Genomic DNA, 20,793 nt, shown 5'->3' with positions numbered 1-20,793 from the left:
GATGAGCTTCTGGAGTCTTTTCTGTTTAGATGGAAATATTTCCTTTTGTGGTCATTTCTACACTTTTTATAACCGTCTAATCATCCAGATCGTGCAGGAGCTCAGCGCACATTATTCACTGTCTGCCTAGAATCAGAGGGATTCTTACAGGAAATGTGAAAAAGGCAAATTATCTGCACTGCTGGCAAACAAATGCCATAATATTATTTGACCTTCGCGCCTTTTATACAATTCTAATAAAACACGCAGTGATTATTCCTCAGGGGTCTCGCACGGTTACATTGTTACTCCGCTGTGTTTGAGGTTTTGTTAATCTGCACAATGTTACTCCTCATATGATGTTATTACAGCGTCTGACCCAATTATAATGAATCTCAAACACTTTCTAATAGAGGTTGATACTAGAGATGATCAAATCAATTTGTTTTGAGCAAATCGCCTAAAATCCTCCTTTTTACGCATTGCAGAAGGTTACATCAGCCACACAAGGCTGACATGAACTCAGGTCCATCTGCACGGGTCGGCCTCATAATGCCTTTCAGCTATCACATCACATGGTATATTGCAGCCAATCAGGAAAATTATCAGAGTCTGTATAAAAGCCAAAGTAGGGAATGCAGCAGCCATTTTAGCTCGATTCGGGATGGTGAGAGGATGTCACAGTTCAGCAATAGAGATAGGATGAGAAAGACCTAAAACAATGGATATGTACAGCAGACATTTTTATGCTATATAACTGCAGCAATGAAGAAGATGAGAGTAGCATTCTGGGATTAATACATAGATTCAATTCCTAGGGTGAGAGATAGGAGAGCTGCAGTGCCAGACTCATTGTTATTGATCAGTGATATAGTGGAGCTGCATCTCTCTTTCTGTGTTAGAATTGCACATTTTGTTCTGCATTAATGCAGTGGAAAGCAGAAGCAAGATAGCACAATAGTTTTTACGTAGAAAAATCTGAACTCTGTTTCAGTCAGAGACATTTTGCTTGCTTGTTAGAAGGAACTGTATTGAGATTTTGCATTTCTTGTGCAATCATTTTCATGCAGGGGAGGAATAATTGATTTTTAAAAATGCAAAACAAAATGACATTTAAGTGCGACTGTGTACCTTAAAAATGTGTGTCGCAAAAAAAAAAAAAATTGATTATTTTTTACACATTTGTTTTACTAGTTAAATTTTACGTCCCTACTAGTGTTGAGCGAGTATGTTCTATTAACCCTTTCGCCGAGTATGCTCGGGCCGAGCTCCGAGTATTTACAGCTGCTCGGTTATAAGGTTCAATCGCTCCCATGTGCATGATTTGCAACTGTTTGACAGCTTTATTACATGTGAGGAGTGTCTATTTCTTACACATTCCTCACATGTAATAAAACTGTCAAACAGTTGCAAATCATGCACACGGGAGCGATTCAAACATATCACCGAGCAGTAGTGTTGAGCGATACCTTCCGATATCAGGAAATATCGTATCGGATTGGATCGGGCCGATACCCAAAAAGTATCGGATATCGCCGATTCCGATACCGGAAACCAATGCAAGTCAATGGGACACAAATATCGGAATGAAAATAAACCCTTTCTTTCCTTGTAGGTTAATTCTACATGAAGTAAAACAACTAAGAATAATGTAGAATGACATGAAAAGCCGGCAATTCATCAGCGCATACACCGGTACCCGACAATTTACAACAGAAAGAATAGAGCTTCACACATAGATTAGATAGATAGAAACATGTCAGTCACATATATATGAAGTACAGTGACAGTGTTGCTTACTGTACTTGTCATTTAGTGTAAAGGATTTATTAAAAAAAATATTAGTGTTTTCGTGCACCGTCTCTTTAAAAAAGCCGGCCGGCAATTCAGCATCTGTACCCGACAATTTATAACAGACAGAATAGAGAATCACACATAGATTAGATAGATAGAAACATGTCAGTCACATATATGTGAAGCACAGTGACAGTGTTGATTACTGTACTTGTCATTTAGTGTTAAAATAAAGGATTTATTTAAAAAAAAATTGGCGTGGGGGTCCCCTTAATTTTAGGCTCTAGCGGAGGTGAAGCAGACAGCTGGGGCAAATGTTTGAAGCCTGGGAAGGGGGTAATACCCACAGAGCTTCCCAGGCTACTAATATCAGCCCCCAGCTGAATACCTAGCCTTTACTAGCTATTAAAATGGGGGAACCCCCCAAAAAAATAACGTGGGGTCCCCCCTAATTTAATAGCTAGCACAGGCTAGGCAGACAGCTGGGGGCTGATATTAATAGCCCAGGAAGGGAGCCATGAATATTGGCCCCCTCCCAGGCTAGAAACACCAGCCGTCAGCCGCCCCAGAAATGGCGCATCCATAGGATGCGCCAATTCTGGCACTTAGCCTCGCTCTTCCACGCTGCCCTGTAGCGGTGGCAGTGGGGTAATAGGGTTGGGGTTGATGTCAGCTTATAATGCCAGCTGACATCAAGCCCAGGTTAGTAATGGAGAGGCGTCTATAAGACACCCCCATTACTAACCCCATAGTCAAAGTTAAAAGAAAACACAAACACCCAGAATAAAGTCCTTTAATTGAAATAAAGACACAATCCTTTATTGTTCTAAATTAAACCATGCTTACCGTCACGCCCATTCCAGCTGAAGCCAACGATCTCCTGCAATAAAAGTAAAATAATAAAGCAACATCATCCTTACCTTTCCATGGTTCCCACGACAGCTTCAGCTCTGCTACATCGAGATGACAGGCTGGACCGCAGCAGAACGCTGCCATCCAGCCTCTCATCCCGCAGACACTGAGAAGAGCAGGCTTGCTTGCGCTCCTCAGTGTCTCTCTGTGACGTCATCCAGATGAGCCGAGTTCATGTCCAATGAACTCAGCTCACCTCATGCACGTCACTGACAGCGTGGGAAAGTTCTCCTGCACTCAGCGCTTCAGCGTGAGAATTCTCCCACGCTGTCAGTGACATACATGAGGTGAGGTCATGTCCAATGAACTCAGCTCACCTCATGCACGTCACTGACAGCGTGGGAAAATTCTCACGCTGAAGTGCTGAGTGCAGGAGAATTTTCCCACGCTGTCAGTGACGTGCATGAGGTGAGGTCATGTCCAATGAACTCGGCGCACCTCATGCACGTCACTGACAGCGTGGGAGAATTCTCACGCTGAAGCGCTGAGTGCAGGAGAATTTTCCCACGCTGTCAGTGACGTGCATGAGGTGAGCTGAGTTCATTGGACATGACCTCGGCTCATCTGGATGCCGTCACAGCGAGACACTGAGGAGCGCAAGCATGCCTGCGCTTCTCAGTGTCTGCGGGATGACAGGCTGGATGGCAGCGTTCTGCTGCGGTCCAGCCTGTCATCTCGATGTAGCAGAGCTGAAGCTGTCCTGGGAACCATGGAAAGGTAAGGATGAGGTTGCTTTATTATTTTACTTTTATTGCAGGAGATCGTTGGCTTCAGCTGGAATGGGCGTGACGGTAAGTATGGTTTAATTTAGAACAATAAAGAATTGTGTCTTTATTTCAATTAAAGGACTTTTTTCTGGGTGTTTGTGTTTTTTTAAATACTTTACTAGAAATTCATGGCGGTCATGTCTAATATTGGCGTGACCCCATGAATTTCGGGCTTAGGGCCAGCTGATAATGCCAAGCTAGCCTTAACCCCTTTATTACCCAGTGAGCCACCGCACCAGGGCCCTGGATGAGTTGGGTACAGCGCCAGAAGATGGCGCTTCTATGAACGCGCCATTTTCCGGGACGGCTGCGGACTGCAATTTGCAGCGGGTGGGGCCCAGAAAGCTTGGGCCTCCCTGCGCTGCAGATTCCATCCCCCAGCTGCCTAGTTGTACCTGGCTGGACACAAAAATAGGGAGAAGCTTCACGTTTTTTTTTTTTTAATTATTTCATGAAATTCATGGAATAATTAAGAAAAAAAGGGCTTCCCTATATTGTTGTGTCTGGCCAGGTACAAATAGGCAGCTGGTGGTTGGGGGCAGCCCGTTCCTGCCTGCTGTACCTGACTGGACACAAATATAGGGCGAAGCCCCACATAATTTTTTTTTAATTATTTCATGAATTTCATGAAATAATTAAAAAAAAAAAAACGTGAAGCTTCTCCCTATTTTTGTGTCCAGCCAGGTACAACTAGGCAGCTGGGGGATGGAATCTGCAGCGCAGGGAGGCCCAAGCTTTCTGCCCCCCCCCCCCCCCCGCTGAAAATTGCAGTCCGCAGCCGCCCCGGAAAATGGCGCGTTCATAGAAGCTGGATGCTGTACCTGGCTGGCATACAAAAATATGGCGAAGCCCACGTCAAAAGTTTTGGGAAAAATTAATTAAAAAATAAATAATAATTTAGGGACTGCATCTTTATTAAGTCCTCAAATGTCATTTAGTGTTAAAATAAAGGATTTATTTAAAAAAAAAATGGCGTGGGATCCCCCATAATTTTAGTCTCTAGCGGAGGTTAAGCAGACGGCTGGGGCAGATGTTTGAAGCCTGGGAAGGGGGTAAAACCCACGGAGCTTCCCAGGCTACTAATATCAGCCCCCAGCTGAATACCTAGCCTTTACTAGCTATTAAAATGGGGGACCCCCCAAAAAAATGACGTGGGGTCCCCCCTATTTTAATAGCTAGCAAAGGCTAGGCAGACAGCTAGGGGCTGATATTAATAGCTCAGGAAGGGAGCCATGAATATTGGCCCCCTCCCAGACTAGAAACACCAGCCGTCAGCCGCCCCAGAAATGGCGCATCCATAGGATGCGCCAATTCTGGCACTTAGCCTCGCTCTTCCCACTGCCCTGGTGCGGTGGCAGGGGGTAATAGTGGTGGGGTTCATGTCAGCGCCAGCTGCCATGAAGCCCAGGTTAGTAATGATGGGTGTCTATAAGACACCCCCATTACTAACCTACAAAGTGTTAAAAAGAAAAAACACACACTACACCCAGAAAAAAATAATTTATTTGAAATAAAACACACCATTTTATTTAATTCTTAGTTTACTAAAAAAATATAGTTACCTGTCCACGTTCCTGCGCTGATCTCCCATGCACAGCTGTCACATCTGGAGATGGTGACAGCTGTGCATGGCTGCTGTAAGCTCACGCTGCCGGGAACACGTCCGCTCCCGGCAGCAGGAGCCCCTGACTGAGGTCACCGGAGTGCATTCAGGCAGCGCTGCTCCGGAGACCTCCTTTACGGCACTGCTGTACCGTGGGAATTTCTCACGATACAGCAGTGCCGTAAAGCAGCTAACCGGAGCAGCGCTGCCTTAACTCTGGTGAACCTTTACGGCCCCGTCATTCTAGCGGCGGCAGCGGTTCAGAGCGGTCACATTCTATGTGGCTGCTCTGAACTGGAGATCTTCTTGGGACACTCGTGGACTACTACGGAGGGGTAAGGATAAGGTTGTGGTTTATTATTTTATATTTTATTACAGGAGATCGATGGCTTCGGGGAATTAGGTGTCTAGGTGAGTATAGGTGTAGTTTTTTATTTTTTACTTTATTTTAGGTGGCGATCGGCGGGGACAGGTAATGTATAAACTAATTTCTTTTAGGTAACCACTGGCCACCAATGACGTGTATTTAACATTTATTGGGGACACAGTAGGGCAATTTAAATAGCAGGATCAGTCTGATGGGAACTACTGCTCCCATCGAGCTGATCCTGCTGGCAGGAGTGGACGGGGGACAGACATAGGCCGATGGGAGTAGTAGTTATATAATCTAATCGCTGCACTCCCAATAAGTGGTGCTCAAGAAGGGACCGTGCCCTCAATCAAGTAAAAATAACCTTGGCACTCAAAAGTGCCAAGGTTATTTTTACTTGATGGGAGTAGTAGTGTCACATCGGCCTATGTCTGCCTGCACGCACACACCCGCACACACACCGCACACACCCGCACACATCGCACAGACACCGCGCACACCCGCACAAACATCGCGCACACACACACCCCGCACACACACACACCCCGCACACACACCGCGCACACACTAATCATGACGGGTCTGGGAGGAGTGGCTGACCTGTGCGGCCGTGGGAAAGTTCATGTGAGTTCATGCAATGCAGTCAAGCATGAACTCACATGAACCCTCCGAGGGCACCGCGGCGACTTCAAATGAACAGCTGATCGGCATCACCTGATACCTCAGCTGTTCATTTGAAATAACCGGCGGGAAAGCGCAGCACAGAACGGGAAAGCCGGCGGTGAAGTCTTTTCACTGCCGGCTTCCCCGCCCGGGTCCTTCGCTCCTTGGTGCTGCGCTCCCCGCCCGGTCCTAATTTACGATTGGGATTGGAGGTGGCGAGGGGAGCGGAGGATCGGGGTGGGAGGCTGCGGGGAAGCAGTATGGGGCTGTGTGATTGTTTAAAAGCCGGCGGCTTTTTACCGCCCGCCGGCTTTTAAACAATCAGGAGAATTCTCCCACGCTGGGATGGCATTCTGATGACAAGCTGGATCGCAGCTGAGCGCTGCCACCCAGCTTGTCATCCTTCACAGACACTGCAGAGCGCAGGCATTATGGGAACTTCCGATTCCGGTATTCGATATTATAAAAGTATCGGAAGTAAGTATCGGAATTCCGATACAGTGAATATCGGCCGATACCCGATATTTCAGTATCGGAATGCTCAACACTGCCGAGCAGCTGTAAATACTCGGAGCTCGGCCCGAGCATACTCGGACAGAACATACTCGCTCAACCCTAGTCCCTACACATCACACCATTACAGAATCCTGGTGCTGGCTTTTAGACGTGTGCCTACCTGGCATTTGTTATTTTGTAATTTTTTGAGATAGGGGTTGCTTTTTTTTAATATATAGACAAAAGAAAATAAAAATGTAGACATTTATCTGTACATGCCAGTATTTTCACTACTGTTTTACTAGTCTAATTTGACAATTGTACTTGCCACATCTATGCTGCAACCTTCTTCCGCATTTTGCTTTCTGTATGTGGACCTCCCTATCTAGCATTTAAAATGTCCTTTTTAGAAAGAGATAAATAATTTGGGTTGAAAAGATTTCCAGAAGTTAATTATAATGTACCAATTCTATGGTAAAAGAAAAAAAGTGTCAAAGACAATGGAAGGTGTGGTGGAAGAGAAAGAACTATGAAAAAAAAAAGTATGTGGGAGTCACTGGCCGCTGCAGCACCACCACCAGTGGCATCAGCCCTCCGGGCAGAAGTACATTTGCCACTTTTGACCTTCTTTACTTCTGCAAGCACATTCATGGGGAGAAAGATGAGGGTGTTAAGGAATATTTGTCTTATCACCTGTCTCAGTTACAACAGGATGATGTTACCTCTGACAGCGACACTCTCAGTTAGAGTCAGTTTTCTTCACAAAATGGTATGCCTAATTTTAAATGACTAAGAGTGACAATTTTTGGACCCTTTTTTTTAAATTTTAAAAACATAAAAAGTCTGCCAGTGCACTGTGTTATCGAATGTATTAAACTATAAATGTTTGATATCATCTGTTTCTATAGTTAGGACACTTTGATATTACTAAGGCTGTTTTTGCATTAAGGTTAATGAAAGGAGTTGGATACAGTCCTAGGAGCCCCCTGAGGTGTTACACACATCTTTTAAGAGCAATTAGTGTATCTGCCACCAATAGAGGGCTCAGGAAAAATTCACCGAACCTGGCAAATTTGAATTTCAAAATATTCAATTATCTCTAGTTTATACTGTAGGTGCGAATGGCAGGACTGCGGATTTTACTCTGCAAACCATATGATCGAAGAAGAAACTAAAGACAGAATTCCTGATTCATCATGTGTGTTTTTTTTAAAATCACTTTTATTTTTTATCTTGTGGAACTTGTTGCCATTTATTGCACCAAATTCTTCAAAATGATGCACACTTGTTCATGAATTTAACACAAAACTTAAAGAGCCTTTTATTCTTCTCTTTTTTTTTTTTTTTTAACACCTTTTTAGAGCAAAGAGTCGCATCATCCATTAAAATATTGCACACTACTCTAACATTCCCACAAAAATTTCTGCTGCACAAGAAATCTGTCCAGGGGGAATATTTATACAAAAAAATCAGCCAGAAATAATAAAACTGCGGCAAATATCTGGGTTGCAAAAACCACAGCCGCAATAGTGAAGAAAACAAAGACGGAGGAACAAGTAATAAATACACTTCAAAATAGGGGGCAACTTAAATTAAGAATTTAGTGCAAAACAAAAAAAAAGAAACAGTCTGAAAACTGGAACAATGAAACAAAAAGAGCACAAATGCAAATATGAATCAGGCCTTGAGATTGAATAAAGCTCTAAAAACAAAGAGAAAGAAAACTCATTGTTGCTCAAACCTAAGATGTTATTTTATTTTTTTTATTTTAGATTGACAAGACGATTAAGAAGAAGCAAAACTTCTCATCAGACGTTTACTTCAGAGCCATTAAGTCTCTGACATTGGGGAAGGTTCGAGGTGAGACCTTGTATCAATCATTTTTTCTTTTTCTTTATAGATGGTAGAAATGTTTTATCCCGCAGGATCGGGTTCGGGATCTGCACTCAGATTAATGCTCTTATTTCTGTTGACTTCACCTAATTTGCTGCTTTCTGTATCGTGCATCTAAATAATATATTACAATCTTGTAATTGGTTCTCATGGACATTGTGGGTAAATAAGAAGTGGCGTTTTATTCTCCTCGGTCTATTTTATGTCTCAAAATGCCGATCTTCTGCCGTCTGTACGGGACGTTTCCAAGAGAAAGCATAAATATCCCTGAATTAGCAGCGTCTTATGGGACGTCCTCGCCAAACACATTTCACTATTTTACTATAGATCATTCTTTACTTCTGTGATATCCTGCCATATCACCTCTACAGCGGTGCATGAAAGTTTGTGAACCCCTCAAAATTTACAACATTTCTGACTAAATTTAAAATTGCATCAGATTTTCACACAAGTCTTAAAAGTAGATAAAGTACCAAATCAAGCAAACAAGTAAAAACATATTAGACTTTGTCATTTTCCAAATGAGGAAAACAATACATTGCATGTTTGTGAATGGCAAAAGTTTGTGAACCTTTAGGATTAGCAGATAATCTGAAGGTGAAATTAAGAGTCTGGTGTTTCCAATCAATGGGATGTCAATCAGGTGTGAGTTGGTGACCTGTTTTATGTAAAGGACAGGGATCTATCAAAGTTTGATCTTTACAACACTTTTGTGGAAGTGTAACTTGTCACAAACAGAAGATATTTTTGAGCAGTTCAGAAGAGTTGTGGATGTCCCATCAGGTTAGAAAAAGTTACAAAACCATCGCAATAGAGCTTGGTCTCCATAAAATTCACAGTCAGACAGACTGTGTACAAATGGAGGAAACTCGAGACCGTTAATACCTTCCCCAGTGGTCAACCAACAAAGATCACTCCAAGAGCAAGATGAATAATAGTCTGCAAGGTCACAAAGGAACCCAAGGTCACCTCTAAGCAACTAAAGGCCTCTCATACATTAGCTAATGTTAATGTTCATGGGTCCGCCTTCAGAATTGCATTGAACAACACTGGTTTGAATAGCAGGATTACAAGGAGAAAGACCCTACTCTCCAAAAAGAATATTGCTACGGCCCAGGGGTTACATGTGGTCCGCCGTGCAATTCTGTCCTGCTCTCATTGTATGGTCATCCTGACTCCTATATGCTGGAGTACTAAATAGGAGAGCAGAAGTTTATCTTTGACTACAAAAGTGTAGGTTCCAGAAATGGGACCCCCACTTCTTGGTTATTGACATATATAGCACTGTCAATAAATACCTCAGGTCAGAATACCACTTCAAAGTTTATGTGACCCTTGAGAGAAGAGTAATCACAAACTCTGCTCCAATGTCTCTCCAGACCCCAAAGTACACTAAGTGGATTGCAGAAAAGTGGTCATAAAATATTGAACTCTTATACTCATCTGCCCTGGCTCCACCTCAGGTGTGTGGAAGCTTTTTTCATTATTTAACAACCTTCCGAGTCCTATAAAGACTCCACCAATTTGTCTGAATCGAATCATGAAAAATTAAATTACTTCTGAATCCAAATTTGTCTTAAATTTCATGAAAAATGTAATTTGTCTTGAAAGGATTAGCTCATTTCTATCCTCGATCTCTCACATGTTCTTGGCTCAGGAATCTCTCACTTGTTCACTGGGCTCGGGGATCTCTCACTTGTGCTCTGTGCTCAAGGATCTCTCGTTTGTTCTATGGGCTTAGTGATCTCTCACTTGTTCTCTGGGATCTCTCACTTGTTCTCCGGGCTCTGGGATCTCTCGCTTGTTCTATGGGCTTAGTGATCTCTCACTTGTTCTCTGGGATCTCTCACTTGTTCTCCGGGCTCTGGGATCTCTCGCTTGTTCTATGGGTTTAGTGATCTCTCACTTGTTCTCTGGGATCTCTCCCTTGTTCTCCGGGCTCTGGGATCTCTCGCTTGTTCTATGGGCTTAGTGATCTCTCACTTGTTCTCTGGGATCTCTCACTTGTTCTCCGGGCTCTGGGATCTCTCGTTTGTTCTATGGGCTTAGTGATCTCTCACTTGTTCTCTGGGATCTCTCACCTGTTCTCCGGGCTCTGGCATCTCTCGCTTGTTCTATAGGCTTAGTGATCTCTCACTTGTTCTCTGGGATCTCTCACTTCTTCTCCGGGCTCTGGGATCTCTCGCTTGTTCTATGGGCTTAGTGATCTCTCACTTGTTCTCTGGGATCTCTCACTTGTTCTCCGGGCTCTGGGATCTCTCGCTTGTTCTATGGGTTTAGTGATCTCTCACTTGTTCTCTGGGATCTCTCCCTTGTTCTCCGGGCTCTGGGATCTCTCGCTTGTTCTATGGGCTTAGTGATCTCTCACTTGTTCTCTGGGATCTCTCACTTGTTCTCCGGGCTCTGGGATCTCTCGTTTGTTCTATGGGCTTAGTGATCTCTCACTTGTTCTCTGGGATCTCTCACCTGTTCTCCGGGCTCTGGCATCTCTCGCTTGTTCTATAGGCTTAGTGATCTCTCACTTGTTCTCTGGGATCTCTCACTTCTTCTCCGGGCTCTGGGATCTCTCGCTTGTTCTATGGGCTTAGTGATCTCTCACTTGTTCTCTGGGATCTCTCACTTGTTCTCCGGGCTCTGGGATCTCTCGCTTGTTCTATGGGTTTAGTGATCTCTCACTTGTTCTCTGGGATCTCTCACTTGTTCTCCGGGCTCTGGGATCTCTCACTTGTTCTCCGGGCTCTGGGATCTCTCGCTTGTTCTATGGGTTTAGTGATATCTCACTTGTTCTCTGGGATCTCTCACTTGTTCTCCGGGCTCTGGGATCTCTCGCTTGTTCTATGGGCTTAGTGATCTCTCACTTGTTCTCTGGGATCTCTCACTTGTTCTCCGGGCTCTGGGATCTCTCGCTTGTTCTATGGGTTTAGTGATATCTCACTTGTTCTCTGGAATCTCTCACTTGTCCTCCGGGCTCTGGGATCTCTCGCTTGTTCTATGGGTTTCGTGATCTGTCACTTGTTCTCTGGGATCTCTCACTTGTTCTCTGGGCTCTGGGATCTCTCACTTGTTCTCTGGGCTCTGGGATTTCTCGCTTGTACTCTGGGCTCTGGGATCTCTCGCATGTACTCTGGGCTCTGGGATCTCTCACTTGTCCTCCGGGCTCTGGCATCTCTCGCTTGTTCTATGGGTTTAGTGATCTGCCACTTGTTCTCTGGGACCTCTCACTTGTTCTCCGGGCTCTGGGATCTCTTGCTTGTTCTATGGGCTTAGTGATCTCTCACTTGTTCTCTAGGATCTCTCACTTGTTCTCCGGGCTCTGGGATCTCTCGCTTGTTCTATGGGCTTAGTGATCTCTCACTTGTTCTCTGGGATCTCTCACTTGTTCTCTGGGCTCTGGGATCTCTCACTTGTTCTCTGGGCTCTGGGATTTCTCGCATGTACTCTGGGCTCTGGGATCTCTCGCATGTACTCTGGGCTCTGGGATCTCTCGCATGTACTCTGGGCTCTGGGATCTCTCACTTGTCCTCCGGGCTCTGGCATCTCTCGCTTGTTCTATGGGTTTAGTGATCTCTCACTTGTTCTCTGGGATCTCTCACTTGTTCTCCGGGCTCTGGGATCTCTCGCTTGTTCTATGGGTTTAGTGATCTCTCACTTGTTCTCTGGGATCTCTCACTTGTTCTCCGGGCTCTGGGATCTCTCGCTTGTTCTATGGGCTTAGTGATCTCTCACTTGTTCTCTGGGATCTCTCACTTGTTCTCCGGGCTCTGGGATCTCTCGCTTGTTCTATGGGTTTAGTGATATCTCACTTGTTCTCTGGGATCTCTCACTTGGTCTCCAGGCTCTGGGATCTCTCGCTTGTTCTATGGGCTTAGTGATCTCTCACTTGTTCTCTGGGATCTCTCACTTGTTCTCCGGGCTCTGGGATCTCTCGCTTGTTCTATGGGTTTAGTGATATCTCACTTGTTCTCTGGAATATCTCACTTGTCCTCCGGGCTCTGGGATCTCTCGCTTGTTCTATGGGTTTCGTGATCTGTCACTTGTTCTCTGGGATCTCTCACTTGTTCTCTGGGCTCTGGGATCTCTCACTTGTTCTCTGGGCTCTGGGATTTCTCGCATGTACTCTGGGCTCTGGGATCTCTCGCATGTACTCTGGGCTCTGGGATCTCTCACTTGTCCTCCGGGCTCTGGCATCTCTCGCTTGTTCTATGGGTTTAGTGATCTCTCACTTGTTCTCTGGGATCTCTCACTTGTTCTCCGGGCTCTGGGATCTCTCGCTTGTTCTATGGGTTTAGTGATCTCTCACTTGTTCTCTGGGATCTCTCACTTGTTCTCCGGGCTCTGGGATCTCTCGCTTGTTCTATGGGCTTAGTGATCTCTCACTTGTTCTCTGGGATCTCTCACTTGTTCTCCAGGCTCTGGGATCTCTCGCTTGTTCTATGGGTTTAGTGATATCTCACTTGTTCTCTGGAATATCTCACTTGTCCTCCGGGCTCTGGGATCTCTCGCTTGTTCTATGGGTTTCGTGATCTGTCACTTGTTCTCTGGGATCTCTCACTTGTTCTCTGGGCTCTGGGATCTCTCACTTGTTCTCTGGGCTCTGGGATTTCTCGCATGTACTCTGGGCTCTGGGATCTCTCGCATGTACTCTGGGCTCTGGGATCTCTCACTTGTCCTCCGGGCTCTGGCATCTCTCGCTTGTTCTATGGGTTTAGTGATCTCTCACTTGTTCTCTGGGATCTCTCACTTGTTCTCCGGGCTCTGGGATCTCTCGCTTGTTCTATGGGTTTAGTGATCTCTCACTTGTTCTCTGGGATCTCTCACTTGTTCTCCGGGCTCTGGGATCTCTCGCTTGTTCTATGGGCTTAGTGATCTCTCACTTGTTCTCTGGGATCTCTCACTTGTTCTCCGGGCTCTGGGATCTCTCGCTTGTTCTATGGGTTTAGTGATATCTCACTTGTTCTCTGGAATCTCTCACTTGTCCTCCGGGCTCTGGGATCTCTCGCTTGTTCTATGGGTTTCGTGATCTGTCACTTGTTCTCTGGGATCTCTCACTTGTTCTCTGGGCTCTGGGATCTCTCACTTGTTCTCTGGGCTCTGGGATTTCTCGCTTGTACTCTGGGCTCTGGGATCTCTCGCATGTACTCTGGGCTCTGGGATCTCTCACTTGTCCTCCGGGCTCTGGCATCTCTCGCTTGTTCTATGGGTTTAGTGATCTGCCACTTGTTCTCTGGGACCTCTCACTTGTTCTCCGGGCTCTGGGATCTCTTGCTTGTTCTATGGGCTTAGTGATCTCTCACTTGTTCTCTAGGATCTCTCACTTGTTCTCCGGGCTCTGGGATCTCTCGCTTGTTCTATGGGCTTAGTGATCTCTCACTTGTTCTCTGGGATCTCTCACTTGTTCTCTGGGCTCTGGGATCTCTCACTTGTTCTCTGGGCTCTGGGATTTCTCGCATGTACTCTGGGCTCTGGGATCTCTCGCATGTACTCTGGGCTCTGGGATCTCTCACTTGTCCTCCGGGCTCTGGCATCTCTCGCTTGTTCTATGGGTTTAGTGATCTCTCACTTGTTCTCTGGGATCTCTCACTTGTTCTCCGGGCTCTGGGATCTCTCGCTTGTTCTATGGGTTTAGTGATCTCTCACTTGTTCTCTGGGATCTCTCACTTGTTCTCCGGGCTCTGGGATCTCTCGCTTGTTCTATGGGCTTAGTGATCTCTCACTTGTTCTCTGGGATCTCTCACTTGTTCTCCGGGCTCTGGGATCTCTCGCTTGTTCTATGGGTTTAGTGATATCTCACTTGTTCTCTGGGATCTCTCACTTGTTCTCCAGGCTCTGGGATCTCTCGCTTGTTCTATGGGCTTAGTGATCTCTCACTTGTTCTCTGGGATCTCTCACTTGTTCTCCGGGCTCTGGGATCTCTCGCTTGTTCTATGGGTTTAGTGATATCTCACTTGTTCTATGGAATATCTCACTTGTCCTCCGGGCTCTGGGATCTCTCGCTTGTTCTATGGGTTTCGTGATCTGTCACTTGTTCTCTGGGATCTCTCACTTGTTCTCTGGGCTCTGGGATCTCTCACTTGTTCTCTGGGCTCTGGGATTTCTCGCTTGTACTCTGGGCTCTGGGATCTCTCGCATGTACTCTGGGCTCTGGGATCTCTCACTTGTCCTCCGGGCTCTGGCATCTCTCGCTTGTTCTATGGGTTTAGTGATCTGCCACTTGTTCTCTGGGACCTCTCACTTGTTCTCCGGGCTCTGGGATCTCTTGCTTGTTCTATGGGCTTAGTGATCTCTCACTTGTTCTCTGGGATCTCTCACTTGTTCTCCGGGCTCTGGGATCTCTCGCTTGTTCTATGGGCTTAGTGATCTCTCACTTGTTCTCTGGGATCTCTCACTTGTTCTCTGGGCTCTGGGATCTCTCACTTGTTCTCTGGGCTCTGGGATTTCTCGCATGTACTCTGGGCTCTGGGATCTCTCGCATGTACTCTGGGCTCTGGGATCTCTCACTTGTCCTCCGGGCTCTGGCATCTCTCGCTTGTTCTATGGGTTTAGTGATCTGCCACTTGTTCTCTGGGACCTCTCACTTGTTCTCCGGGCTCTGGGATCTCTTGCTTGTTCTATGGGCTTAGTGATCTCTCACTTGTTCTCTGGGATCTCTCACTTGTTCTCCGGGCTCTGGCATCTCTCGCTTGTTGTATGGGTTTAGTGATCTCTCACTTGTTCTCCAGGCTCAGGATCTCTTTCTCTATTATTCTTTGCTAATTGTAATAAACTTTGTTACGGTAGAAATTTCGCAATAACTTTGATTACATTAGGATTTCATTAGAGAGCAGTAGAGATGTAGCTGATAATCCAGCAGGAGGAATGTGGGAGCCAGGGAGGAGTTCTCCATGGTTAGAGTGAGCACTCAGATATGAGTGAATACTCGGGAATCCGCCATCTAATCCGTGTTATTCTGCCTACAGATAGTCCAGGACTTGATCCAGAAATCTCCAGCACGAACTCGATGGGCTTTGTGGGTTGTCTGTCTTCTGTCCAGTACAACCAAGTGGCTCCCCTTAAAGCAGCGCTCCGACACTCCAGTCTGGCCCCAGTCACAGTCACTGGTTCTCTGACAGAATGTAGCTGTGGATCCATCTCTGAGAGCGACCTCAGTACAATCACCACCACCTACTCCTCCTCAGGTAAGTGGTCAGCTCTGTGGGTCACAAACAGAAAAAAGAACCCAACTCTTAAAGCATTTCCCCCTCGTTTTGTCTATACGTTTTCTGCAAGACTCCTTTGTTCTCCGTCCATATCGTGACTGTTGCAGCTCTGACTGCTCTCCCATCATGGTCTCCAATGAGCAGACGACGTGTTTGCATCCTGTAGTGACTATTAGTTCTGTGTCCAGATTGTGGCTGTAGCAGCTCCTTCTCCCCCTCTCGCAGCAGAATGGTGTCCAGCCAATCATTTCCACATACTTTTCCAATCTTTCTTTTTTCTGTATCTACGTAACCTGCCGTGGCTGAAGATGCAGTGATAGCGAGACAGCGATGTTATCGATGTCTCCTTGGTACTGCGAGTAAACTTGTAGAAGCGGTACAAAGCGAGTTATCATCAACCTTTTGTTGTGATGAAAACTTCAATCCTGGTGTTGGAGAAGATTTTTTATTTTTGTTATCCATGATTGAGTTACACTATATTTGTCATATTAAAGATTTTCATGACACAGCGCCACACTTCTCCATAGTTGGTGTCTGGTACTGCAGCTCATCTGAATGAGGCTGAGCTGTAATACCAGACTCAGCCTACGGTCCAGAGTGGCGCTGTTTCTGAAAGAGAAATAAACACAATTGTTTTCGATCTCATAAACTCCTTTTAATAAAATTACTTACGTCATGAAGGACCCTCATCATGCCCCCATAACTCTCAGGGGATCGCGTCATGGGGTAGATGTGAGGAGTCGGAGGACTCCTTTGTGTATAATGCGTTCTTCTATCCGTAAGGTCTGAATGAGACCTTAGAGACCGCAGTTACTCGCTAGATCTGCTGATGTCTTCATCCACACATTTTGTTTCTCCAGACCCCTTTGGGAAGACAGATGACCGGGAGCCCCTGACTAATGAAATGAGAAGTGGTCCTGCCGTCATCGGAGGTAATCGGCTCTTAATGGGTGACTACGGGGGGGGCCACGTACCCAGATGTGGCAGCACTGAGCCCGTCTGGACCCCCACCCCGCTCTCCAGTTCTGACTCATTCTCAGTGATTTGGGAAAAGAAATGCATCAATAGTAAATCCTGCTCCATTATACATGGGATGATGTCCCAACTAGAGACACGCGGGTCCAGGAAAATTCTAATTCATTTGTTCACATGGATTTTGCAGACAAAATTCGATCTGCGGAGAGAAGTTATTCTCTGCACATTTGATTTCAGCGTGAAATAATTGAACTATGTTTGCAGAAGACTTGGACGACTTGTCCAGAAGTTTTTTTCTACAGTTGTATTTTTTTTTTTTTGCCAACTGCATTAAAGGAGTCGTCACAACATCATCATTAATGGCGAAAATTGCAAAGTAATTACAAAAACAAGCAACTTTGTATCTCAAATCTTATTAAAACCCACCTCTCCATTATCAAGATCAGAGGGATTGTGAATCCTATAGTTTAATGCTCATTGTCTTGGTTACCGACCACCGCTGCAGTCTAGTGTCTTGGCTTATGAGTTGTTTTTTTTTAATAGAGCTTGTAGGGTCTCATCAAAATAAACTTCAAAATTGGCGCAGCGTAAAAGAAATTGGCACAAAAACCTCTGATTTAAAAAAAAAAATTAAATTTGAAAAATCAGACAAAAAATAGACACAAATGCAATAATGCATCAGACCCAAAAAAGCCATATAAAATAAGATGGAAATGATGTATCGGGCCCAATGCAGCTAAAGAACTGTGCAGGGGAAGGTCATTCAAAAACCAATTACCAAAATATTCCACATTGCATAAGTTTTAGCGCCCAGGTGAAGTAAAGCTCCCAGTTGTGGAGGAACTCGCTCATCGCCTGTTTCTTCTCTGCTTTCTTTCTAGGTGTCATCGCCGTTACAATATTCATCATTTTTTGCATTGCGGCAATAATGATAAAGATTCTTCGCCAACACAAAAAAACTCATGGAAAAAGTCAAAGCAAAGAGAAGGAATATGCGGGCGGCATGGACTATCCCTTCCGGAAGGAGCTGGACGCACAGAACACAGTCAGCGAGTGCAGGAGGGAATATTTTATCTGACAGATGAGCTTTCTATATCATCCGTTTCCTATTTTCACGTTTTTTGCAGTTTTTTTTATTTCCTTCTTTTTTTTCCCCAGTTTTGTAAACGTGTTTCACTCCTTGCAAGGGGGGGAAAAGAGCCCTCCAGCAAAACCGCGAGGAATTGACCCTGATGCCGCCTTGTAGCTCCGGAGAGAATGACGGACATTGATGGCGGAGGATTCTCTGTAACGTTTCCCAGTGATACATTCCGGATAAAGCGTTTCCTCTCCCCCATCGCTGGTTACATTGTGCATTATCGGACCCATTATTCCTCACTGTTACATGACGGACTCTCAGTATATGTCGGCAGTACGAGGCCAAAATCAGAAGTAAAGATGAATTTTCTTATATTAAGAATCAATTCTATAGATCATCGTCTGTTGCATATGGGATGAAGCCGCCGATCACGGAGGAGTGGGATCCAATGCTTTATTATCTCCCTCCACCCTCGTAGCACCCCCTGAGATGAGGAACGTGTCTATAGTGTTACTCACATACTTTTTGCAGACACTGAACAAGCAGAGACTGCAATATTTTCTAGTTCACCCCCAGGTATAGGGATTCCTGGACTTGATCTTCAAGGAATTGTATTATATGCAATTGACTAATATGATCTATGGCAGGAGGGGAAATCCGAGTCCCTGCAGACTATAGACAGGTGACAGGTAGTAGAGGCAGTGTCTACGTACAGGGGGCTTGCAGGGTAAATGTAAAGGCCGTGGACCCCGTCCTGATCCTTTGGTCTTGGCTCATGTATTCGGCTAATGAACTTATATAGGAGAATTTCTCATAATGCAATAGATTATTTAGGAGGAGTCCGACCAGTCCTCGTGCCCTTGAGTCACCCCCTCTGTCCGGCTGAGACACTTTTGGCTTCTAAGTTTATGTGTTTGGCTGAAATCCAATATGGTCGCCATTATAAATTCCAACTTGTCACCCAACGTTCCTGGACTCCTGAATGACAGATCTACTTAGAAATGCACTAACACCTCCCGTATTAATACACATAGAGATACATGTGCCCTACAGGCCATAGAAGAGCTGGGTGTCGGCCCCTTTAGGAGCAGTAATGGCCTCCGATTCTGCCTACGGGCCATAGAAGAGCCGGGTGTCGGCCCCTTTAGGAACAGTAATGGCCTCTGATTCTGCCTATGGGCCATAGAAAAGCCGGGTGTCGGCCCCTTTAGGAGCAGTAATGGCCTCGGTTCTGCCTACGGGCCATAGAAGAGCCGAGTGTTGGCCCCTTTAGGAGCAGTAATGGCCTCTGATTCTGCCTACGGGCCATAGAAGAGCCGGATGTCGGCCCCTTTAGGAGCAGTAATGGCCTCGGTTCTGCCTATGGGCCATAGAAGAGCCGGATGTCGACCCCTTTAGGAGCAGTAATGGCCTTGGTTCTGCCTATGGGCCATAGAAGAGCCGGATGTCGACCCCTTTAGGAGCAGTAATGGCCTTGGTTCTGCCTACGGGCCATAGAAGAGCCGGGTGTCTGCCCCTTTAGGAGCAGTAATGACCTCAGATTTGGATTAAATCCCATCTTTCCTAGGAACAGATGACATGGAAGATTTATCAGAGCAGGAGACTTCCAGGCATTTATTGGGGTTTGGGACAAGGGGGAAATGGTTTGTATCGGGTCAGTAGATGCGCCTTCCAGGTAGGTTGTATATGGAGCATTACTGGTTTACAATATGTTCAGGAAATTGGATTTGTAGAATAAGAAATATATTATTTTTTATGGAAAATGTCCTCTATGGTCGTGTCTATATCCAGCACAGAGGAAGCTGCCGGGGAGGCAGCTTGGACTTTTTGCATAGAAGAATGAAATAGTCTTTGATATCACTGTATTCCTGATTCCTGAAGACTGCAGTTAGGGACGACCCCGGCTCCATTACTGCCCATGGGGTGAGGCTGATCTCATTGGTGGGTGACATCGGCTTCAGGTCAAAGACCAATTGCCCCATCATCACCCATTTGCGTTAAATCAGAGCAACTCAGAGCTCACTGATGGATTCTCACTTGACTCCTTCTGCATCCATCAATGTTCAAATTTTAATGAACCCAATTTGTCTAAAATACATGTATTTAGGTAAAAAATAAAACAAAATGCTCCCAAAGGTGTCAATATCCTGAAAGCCAACAGTTGGCTCCAACAGTGAATTAATCTGAGTAACTCCACTAGAGGAGCAGAGAGCTGTCCATCCATCATGGCGGAAAAACGTATCATTTATACCATAAATTTAGGCAAAATGGAAACAAGTTCTTATAATCACAAAACTCAGGAGGTGAGAGGAACGAAGCGCGTGATGCTGGAGTCGCAGAGAGGGGCCGTAGGGATAAATGTATATGGCATGCAAATGTGTGTACAGATGTGTGTGTATAAGGTGTCTGTATGTAAATAGTATGTATATATGTATGTACATGTGTATGAATGTGTCTGTATATATACTGTATATAGGTAGTATTCATAATGTATATAGACGTGTGAGTGTATGCACTTATGTATATATACTTGTATATGTGCAGATGAAGCTCTGTATGTGTGTATTATGTGAATTGGTTTTGTATTTATGTTTATTTAATTTCAATGTGCGGTATGTATCAACATTTGTTTGTATATATTTGTAACTATTTTTACGCACACGTATGTAATTGTTAGTTTAGTGCACATGAACCTGGGAACCTGCTGAAATATATAGTGTATGTGTACAGTATACTGTATATACTGTATATATATTTATATTATATGTGTGTGTGCATATATATATGTATATACAGTACAGACCAAAAGTTTGGACACACCTTCTCATTTAAAGATTTTTCTGTATTTTCTTGACTATGAAAATTGTACATTCACACTGAAGGCATCAAAACTATGAATTAACACATGTGGAATTATATACTTAACAAAAAAGTGTGAAACAACTGAAAATATGTCTTATATTCTAGTTTCTTCACAGTAGCCACCTTTTGCTTTGATGACTGCTTTGCACACTCTTGGCATTCTCTTGATGAGCTTCAAGAGGTAGTCACCGGAAATGGTCTTCCAA

The 20,793-nt window shown here is 45.0% G+C and overlaps 1 protein-coding gene across 1 annotated transcript in view; it reads left to right on the top strand.

Moving 5' to 3' along the window:
• Positions 1 to 20,549, top strand: part of LOC141161930 (contactin-associated protein-like 5) — a 435,101-nt gene extending 414,552 nt beyond the window's left edge. Inside the window, exons 21-24 of the mRNA XM_073647489.1 lie at positions 8,356 to 8,443; positions 15,433 to 15,651; positions 16,533 to 16,604; positions 17,529 to 20,549. Coding sequence (XP_073503590.1) covers positions 8,356 to 8,443; positions 15,433 to 15,651; positions 16,533 to 16,604; positions 17,529 to 17,725 — 576 coding nt within the window. The 3' untranslated portion in view covers positions 17,726 to 20,549. The remainder of the gene's footprint in view (positions 1 to 8,355; positions 8,444 to 15,432; positions 15,652 to 16,532; positions 16,605 to 17,528) is intronic.
• The last annotated feature ends 244 nt before the right edge of the window (positions 20,550 to 20,793 follow it).

The sequence above is a fragment of the Phyllobates terribilis genome, unplaced genomic scaffold (genome assembly GCF_046119375.1).
Source record: "Phyllobates terribilis strain yellow unplaced genomic scaffold, ASM4611937v1 Scaffold_9__5_contigs__length_417890890, whole genome shotgun sequence".
In the NCBI taxonomy this organism is placed as follows: domain Eukaryota; kingdom Metazoa; phylum Chordata; class Amphibia; order Anura; family Dendrobatidae; genus Phyllobates; species Phyllobates terribilis.
Note: the sequence above shows the minus strand (reverse complement) of the source record. Positions and strands in the feature narration are given on the sequence as shown.